The sequence below is a fragment of the Hypanus sabinus genome, chromosome 8, assembly GCF_030144855.1.
Source record: "Hypanus sabinus isolate sHypSab1 chromosome 8, sHypSab1.hap1, whole genome shotgun sequence".
Taxonomy (NCBI): Eukaryota; Metazoa; Chordata; class Chondrichthyes; order Myliobatiformes; family Dasyatidae; genus Hypanus; species Hypanus sabinus.
In genome coordinates this window covers 65,050,775-65,067,071 of record NC_082713.1, presented here as the reverse complement: position 1 = coordinate 65,067,071, position 16,297 = coordinate 65,050,775, and the positions used below count along the sequence as shown (strand labels likewise).

The 16,297-nt window shown below is 38.7% G+C and overlaps 1 protein-coding gene across 1 annotated transcript; it reads right to left on the bottom strand.

Annotated features, from left to right (window-relative positions):
* Positions 1 to 2,235: 2,235 nt before the first annotated feature.
* On the bottom strand, positions 2,236 to 3,744 carry LOC132397755 (general transcription factor II-I repeat domain-containing protein 2-like). Its single transcript, XM_059976520.1, has 2 exons — positions 2,629 to 3,744; positions 2,236 to 2,543 (listed from the first exon to the last, which is right to left on the bottom strand). Exon 1 carries the CDS (start codon positions 3,233 to 3,235, stop codon positions 2,633 to 2,635), a length of 603 nt encoding a protein of 200 aa, XP_059832503.1. The 5' UTR covers positions 3,236 to 3,744; the 3' UTR covers positions 2,236 to 2,543; positions 2,629 to 2,632.
* Positions 3,745 to 16,297: the final 12,553 nt, after the last annotated feature.

The window sequence follows — 16,297 nt, the reverse complement described above, 5'->3', positions numbered from 1 at the left end:
GCTACTTGGAGAATTGAAATAGGATATCAGAAACGTCAGAAAGAAGCAGCCTAAAGAATTTCACCTCTCAAGCTTAGGAGCAAACACCAAAACAAAACAACACTTCAATTGCATATTTCCATTAAAATCTAGCAGTTTCTGTGATATATAGACATTTTCTAACAAAACTCCCACAATTGTAAACAACATAAAAAATTAAAATAATTGCAAACACCGCAGAACTCTGAGATAAAAACAGAAAATTCTGGAAATGCCTGGCAGGTCAAGCAGTTTATTTCCAGTTCTGAGGTAGAATCGTTGACCTGAAATGTTAACTTCCACTCTTTCAATTCATGCTGCCCTGATATGCTGAGGGTTTTCAGCATTTTCTGATTTTATCATAAGCAACTTATCAGCATGTCTAATGAAAATAGCAGGAAATGTTAGAACCACACAACGGGTCGGGCAGCAAATGTGAGAAGAGAAACAGAATTAAATTCTCATGACTGGAAAAGAGTTACCTGGCATGCTAATATTAGAATCAGAATCATCTTTATTTTTGTTGCATGTTTAATATTTCAGTAATATTTGCATGTTATTGTAGATATACTTTTTGATTAAGCATTTTTGTTTATTTAAATAATTCATTATGGGTTATACATAAAAGTAAGTGATTGTCACGTGTTATTATGCCACCATGTCTTAAGTGTGTATCTTGTTAAAAGTAAAACTGAAGAATACAAATACTCCAGACCAACGAAGGTTTAAAGGAGAGACTTGCAGAAAATGCAACAAAGTAAGTACATACAATGAGCATGTCAGGCAGACAAAAATAAATGGACTACACAGAGAAAAGAAACAGATAAAAAGTCAAGTTTCAGTTTAAAAAGAACAATAATCTGCATGTTGGCCTTGAGATTTACCACAGGAAAATGTACAATAGGCAGGCAATGTGGCTGACATCAGAAGTGAAAGGCAAATTAATTAAAATGGAATTGGGCACAAGCTCAGCTGTTTCAGTCATTTCAGAAAGTGAGTTTGAATGACATTTCAAAAATACTGACCTGAAGTCTGCAGATATCCAACTAAGAACTTATACTGGAGAAAAGATAATTCCTGTAAGAATGACATTCATAACAGTGAAATACAACACCCGACAAGCCACATTCGGTTTGTATGTGGTAAACACAGAAGGACCACCATTATGGGACTATGACTGGCTGTGACAATTACAATTTGATTGGAGAACAATACACCATTTGCTTGCCACATCCACTGTAATAGGTTAACTGAAAGCAAATTAAGTAAGGTAATGGAAGATGTCACATCAGCATTCAAAGTTGGCTTTGCAAAACTCAAATACATCAAGGGAAAAATAATGGTAAATGAAAGTACCACACCCATGTTTTGGAAAGGCTGTCTGGTTCCTAATACCATCTGTGATAAAGTAGCCAGACAGCTAGATCACATGGGGGCTGGAGAAATTCTTTCCAAGGTAGAGTAGAGCCCATGGGCATTGCCAGTGGTCCTAGTAGCTAAGAAGGATGGGTCCGTCAGGATCTGAGGTGATTTTAAGGTGACCGTCAATGCAGTACTGAGAGTAGATCAATACCCTCTGCCCAGCATAGAGGCTATCTTTGTAAACCTTTCTGGAGGGAAACACTTTAGCAAAGTGAACTTAGCTGGAAAATTGGGAAGAATTGAAAAACGAACAGAAGGCAACTAAAAAAAAAATATAAGGAGAGAAAGTATGAAACATGAAGGTAAGCTAACCAATAATATTAAAGTAGAAGGTGCTTGGGAAGCTGAAAGCACATGAGTCACCTGACTGGTTGGACCACACCCCAGGACACTAAAACAGGTAGTTTAAGAGATTGTGGCGACATTAGTAATAATCTTTCAAGAATCACTAGATTCTGGAATTCAGTAGTTCCACAATACTGGAAAATTGCAAATGCCACTCCACATCTTAAGAAAGAAGGGAGGCAGAAGAAAGGAAATTATAGGCCACTTACCCTGACTTCACTGGTAGGGAAGATGTTGAAGTCCATTTTAAGGATGAGGTTTTGGGGTACTTGGAGGCACATGATAAAATAGACTAAAGTCAGCATAGTTTCCTTAAAGGGAAATCTTGCCTGACAAATACTTTGGAATTCTCCAAAAACATAACAGACAGGCTAGACCAGGGGTCAGCAACCTTTACCACTGAAAGAGCCACTTGGACCCGTTTCCCACAGAAAAGAAAACACTGGGAGCCGCAAAACCCGTTTGACATTTAAAATGAAATAACACTGCATAAAACGTTTTTTTTGCCTTTATGCTATGTATAAACAAACTATAATGTGTTGCATTTATGAAATTGATGAACTCCTGCAGAGAAAACGAAATTACATTTCTGCATGCAACAAAAACATTTTGAACTCCGAAAAAAAGACGTTGGGTTGAAAGTTACTTTTAAGTAAAATATTCAATGTCTATTTGAGTCCTTCTTGTATTTATGAAAAACGCCGAACTTAAATTTTCCGCCAGCAGCAAACCAAAAATAACGTCAGCCAGCTGTCATCCTGAAAAATGAAAGGACTATTTCACTGAACAATGAAAAAATATGAATATAAGTAAAATAATAGGCAATTAAAATATTTATCATACTTGGTTAATGGGATTTCTGCTCCTGGACCTCAGCGCACAGCGTCTGCACATCAGGGCTGTATGATGTCACCTTCATCTTTACACAGGATCGCAAGCTGTCATCTGTGAGGTTTTCAATATCACTCCATTTGTGTTTCTGAGCAAGAACGGCCTTCTGACGGGCAACATCTTCAAGGTCTGCTGTCAAGCGTCTAAACTTGGACACCCATATGTCTTTGTCGGCTATGACGGCCAGTTCCATCTCAAGATCAGGCTGACTCACACCTGCCAATGCAGTCGTATTCAGTAGGGAAGGATCGATGCTTAAGGGAGTGACCGGGAAGGATAATGTGTTTTTTTCCTCTCTGAACTCACAGAAGCGTTTCCCAAACGATGTTTGCATTGCGATGATTGCAGAATGTAAATACTCCGAAATTATCATGTCGTGACCTTGTTTGAACTCTCTCAAATTGGGGAAGTGAGACAAAGTGCCTTTCTGTAAATCTCTGGCAAGCACTGTCAACTTGCGCTCGAATGCCAAAACATCCTCCAACATGTGCAGGGCTGTACGTCCTTTCCCCTGAAGAGCTGTGTTCAGCGTGTTCAGGTGCGCTGTCATGTCTACCATGAAGTGTAGCTTTTCCAGCCACTCTGGCTGTTCCAGCTCAGGAAAGGTGAGCCCTTTGCTGCCCAGGAAAGTTTTCACTTCTTCCAGACACGCGACAAAGCGTTTCAGCACCTTCCGTCTGGACAGCCAGCGATAAAAACACGTTGTAGCGGTGTCAGTAAACTGCAGTCAAAGATAGCTTTATTCGAACTAAACAGCCTTGCTTTTAAGCCTCCCTCAACCCAGCCCCCCATGGACGCAGATGCTGCAAAAGACGCGTACTCACAAACCCCCGTAGGCTATCTCCCTTAGCCGGAATGCTGGCTAATTGTGAGCCGTTTCGGATGTGGCAGGAAATGTGTCGCTACACTTAGGTTGTACAAGATCACCATAATTACATTTCAAAAGCTAACAAACTAACATAAAATACATTTTAATTAAATACTGACCAATTATTTCCCAAAGCCACAGGGAGCCGCAGCACAGAGGTGAAAGAGCCACAAATGGCTCGGGAGCCGCAGGTTGCCGACCCCCGGGCTAGACAAATGTGAATCGGTGGATGTTGTTCACTTTGATTTCTAAAGGCCTTTGACAAGATGCTGCACATGAACTGCTAAACAAGAACAGAACACATGGATTTATAGGAAATAGTACGGACTAGCCTGTAGCAATAGTACTAGCATGGACAGAAGATTGGCTGACTGGCAGGAGGCCATGAGTAGAATAACGCGGCCCATTTTGGTTGGATGCTAGTGACTAGTGGGGTGTTCCGGAGGAGTCAGTACTGGAACCTCTTCTTTTCACAGTATATGTCAACGATTTGGATGACAGAATTGATGGCTTTGTGACCAGGTTTGCAGATGATACAAAGGTTGGTGGAGGGGCAGGCTTGTTACCCCTCTCTCATGTTGCACTAGCCGACATTGGAGCTGTGTAGGTTCAATTGTAGTGAGAACTAGGTCTCAAGCCTCAATATTGCATGCTGCTGTAGACCATATGAGAGATGGGGAAGCGCTACAGCATTGGTGTACAAGCTCAGCTGGGATCTGGTCTCTCCTGTCAGTGCTGGCGGTCCCGTGTTCAGGAGGTGGAATGACAGGCTGGATTTAGTGTATCTGTACACTGCTGGGAGACTGTATCACTGATTGCCAGACATTGCTGCTCAGGGTCTTGGACAATATATGTGGATTTGTATCAAGTGACTATGGTTCATTACTCACTATTGTGAATATTACTTGCTATTTTTGAATGTTTTACTCCTTGGTCCCAGAGGAAAGCTGTCTTATTGAACTGTATCTATGTATGGTTTCAATGATAATTAAATGAATTGATTTCTTTGATGATCTGTCATGGAGAGATTGCAGAGCACAAAGTTCCGAGGTGTGCACTTAACAGAAGGTTTAGCCTGAAGTTACACAACCACCTCATTCGTCAAGAAGGCACAGCAATGTCAATACTTGCTGAGGAGACTGGGGCAAGGCCACCCATCCCCGTTCTAACAAATTTCTACAGGAGAACTAAGAAGAGTGATCTGTATGCTGTATCATTGTGTGATATGGAATTAACAAGACATTGGACTGCAATCCTCACCAGAGGATAATAAAAACTACCAAGAGGATCAATAGGGCCTTCCTCCCCCATATTTGTGATGTTTACCAGGAGTGTTGAATATGTAGCATTGCTGGGGATCCCTGCCACCCATCCCACAATTTCCTTGACTTATTACCATCTGGGAGGAGGTATAGGAGTATCAGGACTAGGACTGTCAGATTGGGTAACGGCTTCTTCCCACAGGCTGTGAGACTAATGCATGCCCTGCTTGAATTCTCAACAATAGGACAGCAAGCTGTTTAATGGTGATTCTATTGTTTACTGTTTATCAATGCTGTACACTACATGCTCTTGGAATTTCATTTTATGAAGCTATTGACAGTGATACTTTGTTTTATATACTCTGTGTGATTCATGCTCTGTGGCTACACTACGGTCCAGAGGAATGTAATTTCATTTGGTAGTTGCTATGTGCAGTCCAATGACAACAAACTTGAACCTAAACCTGAACTTGTTGGAACACCTCTCAACCAGCTGATCTTTCTCATCCTTCACACTTCATCATCAACAACTACTATTCTTCCCACAACAATTATGTCACTGGTAAACTTAAAGATGTTGTTCGAGTTGCTTGTTGCATCTCCCCTCTCACTGTGCAACATGGACACTGTTTTTACCCTTATAAGGGAGAGAGAGAGAGAGAGTGTTATGTCAAATGACTGGGTGAACAAGAAGTTTTTGAAGTACTGCAAGTCTGTGTGTTTATTGATGCCTTGCGCATGCTTGAGTGCTCGGTGGAGGGTGACGATGCTTTTTTTTTGCTGGTGGAGGGGGGGCAGGGTTCGTTGCCTTGCTACTGCTTGTGCATGGGAGAGGGAAGATGGAGAGGGGTCTTTGGGGTCCTAACATTTAACTGTCATTCACTCTTTGGAGTACTCCTCTGTTTTCGAGGATATTTGTGATGAAAAAGCATTTCAGGATACATATTTCATACATGTCTCTGACATTAAATCTACCTGTTGACCCTATTGACCTGTGCCTGGCCACACAGTCATGAGTGTGGAGAGAATAGACCACACATCCTTGAGGTACCTTTATTGGGGCATCAAATCTCGAGGACTCTTGACGGTTGGATATGAAAAGGAAGTCTTCCCTTGTATAAAGAGAAATATAACTCAGGGTCACTATGTTAGAGTCATTGTGTCATCAAGTCATAGAATGTACAACACAGAAATAGGCCTTTCTACTTATCTAGTCCATGCCAAACCATTTAAGCTACCTACTCCCAATGACCTGCACCGGGACCATGACCTTTTGTACCCCTACCATCAATGTACCTATCCAAACTTCTCTTAAATGTTGAAGTTGCACTTACATGCACTATTTGTGCTGGCAGCTCATTCCACTCACACAGCCTTCTGAGTGAAGTAGTTTCCCCTCTTGTTCCCCCTCAATCTTTTCACCTTTCATCTTTAACCCATGACCTCTGGATGTATTCTGTAGAAAAATCCTGCTTGCATTTACCCTATCTATCTATTACCCTTATAATTTTGTACACCCCTATCAAATCTCCTCTCAATCTTGTACTTTCCAAGGAATAAAGTCCTGGAATTTTTTTTTTTAATTGCATATTTTCACGGGGGAATTATGTAATCTTTGATGAGCAAAGGAGTGAAAGGTTCCTGGGGTGTGCAGGAAGAGGGAACTAATATTACAATCATTCATGTTCTCAGTAAATCATTTTCAAGGACTTGAATGACCTACTTCTGCTCCTAATTTTTACATTTGTAATATACTGAGTCAAACTTGCCCTCGATGTCTGACAGTGAACATGAGAATGATCAGTTCTTGACACCTGCTCTGAAACTCTGTGAATTCAAACCTCATACATGGCTGAGTGAAGAAAAGAAAACAGATTTTGATTTAAAAATACCAAGTTGAGTATGTTATTTCTAAGGTTGTATCAATATGATGTACCTGAAAAAGATAACTCACCTTTTAGTCATGTTGAATGACCCCAGTTGTTTGAGATGCCCAGTATATATCTGTGTCGTACTAATAATCTGACAAGCTTCAGCAAGTAATGATATGGATGCGTGGTTTGGAAGACCTGGAAGGATGCTTAGCCATTAGTTATTGTCTCAATTTATTATTTAGCTGAAGTATCAAGGTCAAGCCAGGACTTTATTTGAAACAAATGTTGAAAACTATTTGTTCACATTGAGAAACAATTCCCTACTTCGTGTGTTAAATGTTTCTTTAAGCGGCACTTAAGAGGTCATGTGGAATAATACCTTAACTCATATAACACCGAACAAGCAACATGATCTGGTATTCCAGGTAGTGAAGACAATTGGGACTGGTGAGGTTGATGGGAAAAGGCAGATTGATACAATGTCATGGAGTTTTATCATTGGGAACTTCAGCCAAACTGACTAATTTTTTGCTGAATGACTATGTGAATGAATATGTGACTGTACATATATAGAAGCAAACAAAGTAATATTGCTATGGACCACATTGCATCCATAAAACATGCATCACACATAAAATACCAGCAAAAATAAATTCATGAAGTATAGTTCAAAGCACATGTTGTGCACAGCACAGGTAAACAGTTGCAGTAAACAATACAGAAAAAGTAAACGGCCCTAATGATGAGATTTCGGTAGCGGCAAGGTATACATTAGACTCACAGCCTGAGGGAAGAAGCTGTCACCCAATCTGGCAGTCCTAGTCCTGATGCTCCTGTACCTCTTTCCAGATGCTAGTAGGTTAAGAACAATGGGGGATGGGAGGTAGGATCCTCAACAATGCTTAGTGCCTTTGTATACAATGCTCCTGGTAAAGTTCTCAAATTGGAGGGAGGGAGCCCACAATATTCCTCTCAGTGATGTGAAGACAAAGGTGTTTAGAAGATACCCGGATTGAAGTTTCCAAAAGTTGTTTCATTACTGAGATTGGCAAAAGCAAATCAATACAAACAAACTACTTTGCTAATAGTAATGCAGTTAAACCAGCATACGAGAACAATGATATTCTAGGCCTATAGGGCCATTCCAAATTATTATAAGGTGGGATATTTTAATTAAATATGTAGACTGCAAACAAAGTAATATACTGAGTATTGTTTAACTTCGTTGATTTCTTGACCTCACTCAACTTACCAGTGAGTATATTAGATGGTGGCCTCTCTGACTGGAGATCTGTGACTAGTGGAGTGCCACAGGGATCAGTGCTTGTCAGAATAAAAAGAAAAAAATTACAGATTTATAAGAGCTTTTGAAGCCCTGGTTAAGTAAAAAAAAGGAGCTGCTCAGCAGGTATGGGAAGGTAGGAGCAAATTAAATGTAAACATGTGAGAGAACACTTAAGAAAGACATTAGGAGGAATAAAAGAAAGCATGAGGTTGATAAGGTGAAGGACAATCCTAGGGGAGTCTACAGGTATGTTAAGAGCAAAAGGGTTGCATGGGATAAATTTGGTCCTCTGGAACATCTGATTGGTAATCCACGTATAGAGCCAGAAAAGATGGGGGAGATCTTAAATGGATCTTCTGCAACTTTATTTACTCAGGAGGTAGACACAGAGTCTATAGAAGCAAGGGAAAGCAGAGGTGAGGTTACGGACCCTGCACAGATTGGACAAGAGGAGGTGTTTGCTGACTTGAGGCAAATTAGGATGCATTAATTTGCAGGGCCTGACAAGATGTTCCTTCAGACCATGTGGGAGACGAGTGCAGAAATTGCAGGGGCCCTAGCAGAAATACTTAAATCATTGTTAGCAACAGATTAGAGGACAGCTAATGTTGTTTTGCTGTTTAAGAAAGGCTGTAAAAATAAACCAGGAATTTATAAGCCTGTAAGCCAGGCATCAATAGTGGCAAAATTCTTCAAGGTACTCTGAGGGACTGGATGTATGAGCATTTGTATAGATTTGGACTGATTAGGGATAGTTAGCATGGCTTTGTACATGGCAAGTCATGTCAGCCAATCTTGTAGAGATTTTTGAGGAAGTTACTAGGAAAGTGATGAAGTCGAGACAGAGGATGTTGTCTACATGGACTTTAGTAAGGCATTTGACAAAGTCCTGTAGGGGAGGTTGCTCAAGAAAGCTTAGTTGCTTGGCATTCAAGTTGAGATAGTAAATTGGATCAGACTTTGGTTTTGTGAGAGAAGCCAGAGAGTGGTAGTAGATGATTACATCTCTGACTGGTGGCCTGTGACTAGTGGAGTGCCACAGATTTCGGTGCTGGCTCTATTGTTGTTTGTCATCTAAATCAATGATCTGGATCATAATGTGGTTAACTGGAACATCAAATTTGTGGATGACACCAAGATTGGGGGTGTATTGAACAGTGAGAGAGAGTATCAGAGTTTGCAATGGGATCTACACCGGCTGAAAAAAAAGGCAGAAAATAGCAGATGGAATTCAATGCAGACAAGTGTGAGGTGTTGCACTTTGGGAGGACCAACCAGGGGAGATCTTACACAACAAACAATATGGCACTGAAGAGTGTGATCGAACAATGGAATCTGGAAATACAGGTGCATAATCCATTAAAGGTGGCATCACAGATAGATAGGATCGTAAAGAAAGCTTTTGGTACATTGGCCTTCATAATCCATAGCATTGAACATAGGAGTTGGGATGCAATGCTGGATTTGTGTAAAATGTTGGTGATGCCTAATTTGGATTCTTGCGTGTAGTCTTGGTCACTGCTTACAAGAAGATGTAAATAAAGTTGAACGAGTACAGACAAGAGCTATAAGGATACTGCCAGGGCTGGAGGAAATGAGTTAAAAGGAAGGATTGAATAGGTTAGGACTTTATTCCTTGGAACATAGAAGATTGAGGAGAGATTTGATAGAGTATACAAAATTATGAGGGATATAAATAGGATAAATGCAAGCAAGCTTCTTCCACTGCGGTTGGGTAAGACTACAACTAGAGGTCATGGGTTAAGGGTGAAAGGTGAAAAGATTAAAGGGAACATAAGGGGAAACTTCTTCACTCAGAGGGCCATGAGAGTGTGGAACCAACTGCAGGCACAAGTGGTGCATATAAGCTCAGTTTCAAAATATAAGAGAGGTTTGGTTAGGTACTGTACATGGATGATGGGGTTATGGAGGGCTATGGTTTGGGTGCAGATTGATGGGACTAGGAAGTTTAAATGGCTCAGCATGGACATGGGCTGGAGGGTCTCTTTCTGTACTATACTTTCTATAACTAAGACTTTAATTTAAAGCTTTATGCCAATTAGATTTCTTTTCTGAGAGATGCAATGAGATTTTATGGAATGTTATTATAGCACCAGAATCTGTCAGATTGAGAGGTGAAAACCTTTCAAGTCTTTACTTTCTTAACCTTTCTATAACTAGCGTGCCCAAATACTGATTTAAAAGTTTGAAATATAATTTTTGTATTATCAGAGTATCGTAGCATAACATTAGAAAAAGAAAATGTTGTTCGTCCCAAGCTCTCCCCAGTTCCAATTGTTTACACTAATTGTAATTTGTTTTATTAAAAAAATACATTATGTTCTCAGGAAATCTGGATATTGGCAAAATGGTTACATATTGGTTTTGCCAAATATTCATCAACTGCATTATCTGGGAAACTCAGAATAAACATGTCAAATACATTGACAAATCCAAGACACAGTTTGAATGCAGTTTTTGTGATCCATGCCAAGGTTTGATGCATTTGTGCAAATTTTCAACATTTTAAATGTATTTATAATATTTTTCATATCAATTAATCTGTTACAGTAGTGAATAGAAATATTTAAAAAAACTACCCAGTGCAGAAAAGCCTGAAGCCATTTTCAAATCAATTTATTCTTGCTTCGCTGCTGTTTTCTTGTCATAAGTAGGAATAAATACAGAAAATAATTAACTTTACTTGAATAAAAACTCTGTCTCCCATATTGCAGAGCATTTCTAGTTTTAAATAAGATGATGAATATTAATCTATATTTCATGGATTTAATTGCTAAAGAAGCACATCTAAATGCATAACATTTGTGTATTTCCTCAAAGACCTTACTGCTCTAATTTAATATTGCTTGTAAACCTAACCGCATTTTTGCAGTTGTTACTTACTTCATTTTTATTCATACATTGTTTATAAAAGCACGAGGTTTGCATGGGTACAAAATTTCTGTATAATTTTGATTTATATATTCTCTTCAAAGAGCTTCTTCGACTCTCGGAGTTATGATTTCAGTGAAAAAATATGACCTAAGATTTCTTGACTGGAGCTCTTTGATTGCTAGAGAGTCACGTCAATTTGCATTCAGTTCTGGTCACCCCATTGTCGGAAGGATAGGATTTTGGGGCTTTGTAGAAATTGCAGAGGAGGTTCTCCGGATTATAGGGTACGTGTTATAAGGAGAGTTTGGACAGACTTGTGTTAATTTTTCTGGAGCAGCACAGGTTGAGGAGAGATCTGACAGACGTCATAGAAGCTTATAAGATTATAAGAAGCAAAGGTAGAGTATTCGTAGCACTTTCCAGGGGTTGAAATGTCCAATACCTCAGAGCGGAAGTGTCGGGGTTAAGATTTTTAGATAGAGATTGTTGTACTATCAGGTGGACACAAATATGATAAAGGCATTCAAGAGACTGTCAAATAGCACATAAATTTGCAGGAAATGGAAAGATATACATGTGATGTAGGCAGAAGAGCTTAGTTTGGTTGTGAATTTTATTACTAATGAAACTAGTTTGGCACAACATCATGGATTAAAGAACCTGTTCCTATTCAGTTCTATACTATGTTGTATTATAATTTTGATTTCCAAGTTGCCTCTGATTTATTCATCATTGCATGAAATTTGTGCCCTTGGGTACATAACCTGCTTCTAGATGCACCTGCTTAGTGTTTTTTTCCAATGAAAGCCAACCAGATTTTGAAATTGACTGTCAAATCTTCACTTTTGAAAAGTAAAGAAAAACTTCATATTCTGTAAATCTGAAATTGAAACAAAAAAATCACAACTACTCAGGTGGCCATGCAGAATATGCTGAGAAATAATCAGCCAACTTTTATGATTATGATCCTTCGGCATTGGTGAAGTTTGATCAAGTTAAACGAACAGTTGTTGCCGTCTTATTGGGGGTTGCCTGGCCTGTAATGTGATATTTAAAGTTCAAAGTTCAGAGTAATTTTTTTTAACAGAAGTATGTACACTTTATACAATCTTGAGATTTGTCTCCTTAAAGGGAGCCACAAAACAAAGAATCTCGTTAAACCCATTAAAAGAAGACTGTCAAACACATGATATGCAGATGAAAGAAAATAAATCATGTATTCTGTAAGAGTAAGTAAGTAGCTTTCAGAGCTGAAGCTTATGAAAGTGAGTCCACAGGCACAAAGCCAGGCATCACATCACTGGGTCCAAGAGCAGGTCACACCCTCAGTTCAGTGCACAGCCAAGTTAAGCATCATGGAGCAATGAGGCGAACCATTCTGTCTCTTGTTTCTGACCCAACACCCTGTCCTTTTCAATCTGGCCCGTACTTAGATCATCCAAACTTCGGGTCATTGCTTTCAGACCAGTGCCCTGCTGCCTCTATTAGGCCAATACCAGACCTCTCCAATTCATGCCAGTGCGTAACTCGAATAAACCTTGGTTCTTTACTCACTCTCCACTCAATTTTGCCTCGCCTCACCTCCGTTCTGCCACATTGAGTCACCTCCAAGTCCACTCCAGTAACGGCCAAACATTGGCTCACTCTCGGCTCTCAGGCCAGGTCCCACCACCTCAATTCGGACCACCCTGCCACAACTGTAAAGCACATTCGAGACTTCAGCTCATACCTCAAAAACACCAGGTTCTACAGGCATGTTTAAAAGCTCATCTCAAAAAGAAAACTTACAGACTTTTGTTTGCAGTGATCATTTACCAGAAGAAGTGTTATTAGTAAAGTATTTAGTTGTTTTCTTTGTTTTACTGGAAGCCAATAAGTAGTCGCTAAGCTTCACCAGTGTCATCTTAAACCAGAAGCCAATTAACATTCCGCGCAGTTAATTAAAAACAAGAACCACCCCACCCCCTCCACAAACATCTTAGTTTCAACCTCGAATTGAAGTCCTGCATACTTGTTCAGCTCTGGCTCCCTCAGACACATGTACACACCATCACAAAATTCACTGCCATCCTAGCCAGCAGTCCAAGAACTGTTCTCTCTACTTAGCTCAGCTCTTGGATGCTAACTCTTGTAAACTGCTGCTTCACTGCTGAGTTACAGGACTAAACCTTATTATATCAAGGTCTATTAAAGTCTGACTGCTGTGTGCTCAGTATTCTGTTTGGGTTATTCATAAAGAAGCAGCTTTGAGTTTATAAGCCTCTACTTCTGATGGTACCCCAGAATTTAGAAGTGTTATGACAGAACTTATAACACCAGGCTGATACTGTCAAAGGGAGCAGATTCTGGATAGTTGTATAGTTACATACAACACAGAAGTTTTCATTTACAGAAATGATTGAGGTGCAGTTTTAAACTTTTTGGGTTATAGTTTAAAAGGGAAAGCTTTGCCAACACCTTTTTATGAATCATCACTTGTATTAATCACATATGACTTCCTCCATGAATTTAGTTCATCATAAAAACAATTTAAGCTGACTCCTGCAAGTTTTGGTTTTCCCTGTTGATTGTGAAAATGCTGTAATAACTTATAAATAAATAGATTCATGAGAGGGTAGAAAATCAAGATAGATGAATCTATCCCTTTTTTTCCAATCAAAGATGTGAAGAGTAAAATTCAAAGTGCATTGTTCAGTGCAATGGATTCCACTCCATGCTTTAGAGCAGTGACATTTACACTAAAAATGTCATGTTGTTTCAGAAATCTTCACAGTGGCATTTCAGTCTCCTTTCAAATCAGGTCATGACATGTATATAGATCTCTGATGAAGACTTTCCACAGAAATTTTAGAACCAGCATGTCTGGATGACAGATTATATGCAGGAAAACTGATTGAGATTGTCAACACATTTTATAAACTTACAGAGACTAAAAAGATAATTATAATCATATAGCAGCTGTAACACTAATAAAAAATTAAAATAATGATACCATTAGATAGTGTTGGTCCATAGATTCTGTGCTTAGTATTTTTAGCTAAATTATTTCATTGTACCTCAATATCTAACCTATCATAAATTATTTGCTCTTAAGTGTTAAGTCAAAGTTCAAATATCAAAGTAAATTTATTATCAGAGTATATATTTATCACTGTATATAACAATAGAACAAGAAACACAATAGAATCATTGAATGAGCACACCCAAAGGAATATGCAAACAGTCAATGTGCAGAGAAACCTAACTATACAAATACAAAAAGAAAAGAAACAATAGTCATGTTTTGATAAATTAATTTTTGATCAAAACTACATAATAAAAGACCAAAAATTCAAGATGATAAATGTAGAAAATGCCAAGAGAAACCAAAAACAATACAACACATCTTAGGATCCTGCAGCAGTTTAACTCAATCTGATTACTTACACAGGCACAATAAGTGACAAACATCATTCATCAAAATCTTTCTTTCAAATACAAACTCATAAAAGAAACTATACCTTAAAATAAATTTGTGGGCTGAAGGGTCTGTATTGTGCTGTAGGTTTTTCTAAATACCAGCCTAATCCTATTTTAGTTACAATCCCACAAATTACATTATGACCTATCTGTTATTAAAGATAGGACAATCCATATTAACTATCTGGATATAATAATTCAGGATAAACGAGCATGAAAAATTGTCTTAATTGATATAACTATTCCAAACACACATAATTTACAGAAAGAAATAAATGTAGAAAACCAGAAGCATGCTGAATTAAAACAGGAAATTGAAAGACTTTAGAACTTGAATAGGGTGTACATTTTCCTGATAGTAATATCTACAACCAGTATCATACAAAAAGCACTACACAATAGAATTAAATAATTAGGTCTATGCAGCAATATCTATGTAAATCTTCAGAAAGCCACAATACTAAACACCACTAAAATAATCTAAAATAATCCTAGCAATTGAGAAATGAGTGTACTTGGCATTGCCCATACCTCAGGTTTTACCAGCTTGAGCTGAGAAACAATAAATAATAACAAAAGTATAAATAATACACCCAATCCTAGTGAAATTCCAGCAACATCTGATGAAGCATACCATAATCACCCTACCTATTAACAACTAAAATTGACCTACAGTTTCACCATTATCAAAATAAACTGAGGCACTTTCCAATGCAACTCTCTAATCCAAGCAACATATGTATCCTGCTGGAGGAACTCAGCAGGACAGACAGCAATTATGAAAAAGAATACATTCGACATTTCAGCCTGAGATTCTTCATCAAGACTGGAGAAAAATAAAGAGGAAAGAAGGAAAGAAGAAACACAAGGTGAACAGTGAAATTGGAAAGGGGTGGAGAGGTGAAGTAAAGAGCTGCAAAGTTGATTGGACAAAGTGAGGTCTAGAGAAGGGGGAATCCGATAGGAGAGGACAAAGGGCTGTGGATGAAAGAAAAGAAGGGTTAGCACCAGAGGGAGGTGATGTCCATGTAAGGAAATAAGGTGAGAGAGGAAAATGGGAATAGGGAATGGTGAAGGGTGCCCTGGCATTACCAAAAGTTTGAGAAATCAATGTTCATGTCATTAGTTTTGAGTCTACCCAGATGGAATACAGGGTGTTGCTCCTCTAACCTAAGTGTGGACTCATCACGACAGTAGTGGAGGCCATGGACTGGCATGTCAGAACGAGAATGGGAAGTGGAATTAAAATGGGTAGCCACAAGGAGATTCTGGTTTTTCTAGCAGACAGGAGCACAGTTCTCGGAAAAGTGGTCTCGCAGTCTACATTGCTTTTCACTGAGATACAGGAGGCCATATTGGGAGCACCAGATACAGTAGATGACCCCAACTGACTCACAGGTGAAGTGTTGCCTCAATTGGAAGGACTATTTGGGGTCCTGAATAGTAGTAGGTGCAATAAATCTGATAGGCTATGAGACAGAGCAGCAGGATACAATACAACTGATCGATTAATATGAAAAATATAAGTAACTGGGATATCAACAAGGAAAGAGAATAGACCAAGTGTGATAAAGGAAAAATTTTTGAGAAAATTTACTTGAAGGCTCAAGAAGGTCTGCCAAGCATTGCTCAACAGTAAAGATATAACAAAGGCAATAACATTTTCAATATACCTATAATAACCTTTCTTTTGGCATAATATCTTGGACCAAACCCAATATGGAAAATTTATAATGGAAAATAAACACTGAAATGACAAATTTCAGAAAACTTTATGTATACTCGAAGGTGCTGAGGTTAACATCAACTAGTACAGAAGTGGAAAGAGAATAACAAACATTAAAAATCTTCATAACAGTCAGATAAAACTTTTAAGGATATACTTCCATCGATGAAAACTGCAATCAGCACTTCATATAACTATATGTAATCTGATGAGCAGTATACAGCACTAAACTAAAATGAGAGCACAATCCTC

Excerpts from the sequence above, each read along its gene's own strand:
- LOC132397755 (XM_059976520.1), bottom strand. The coding sequence starts at position 3,235 with ATGGTAGACATGACAGCGCACCTGAACACGCTGAACACAGCTCTTCAG.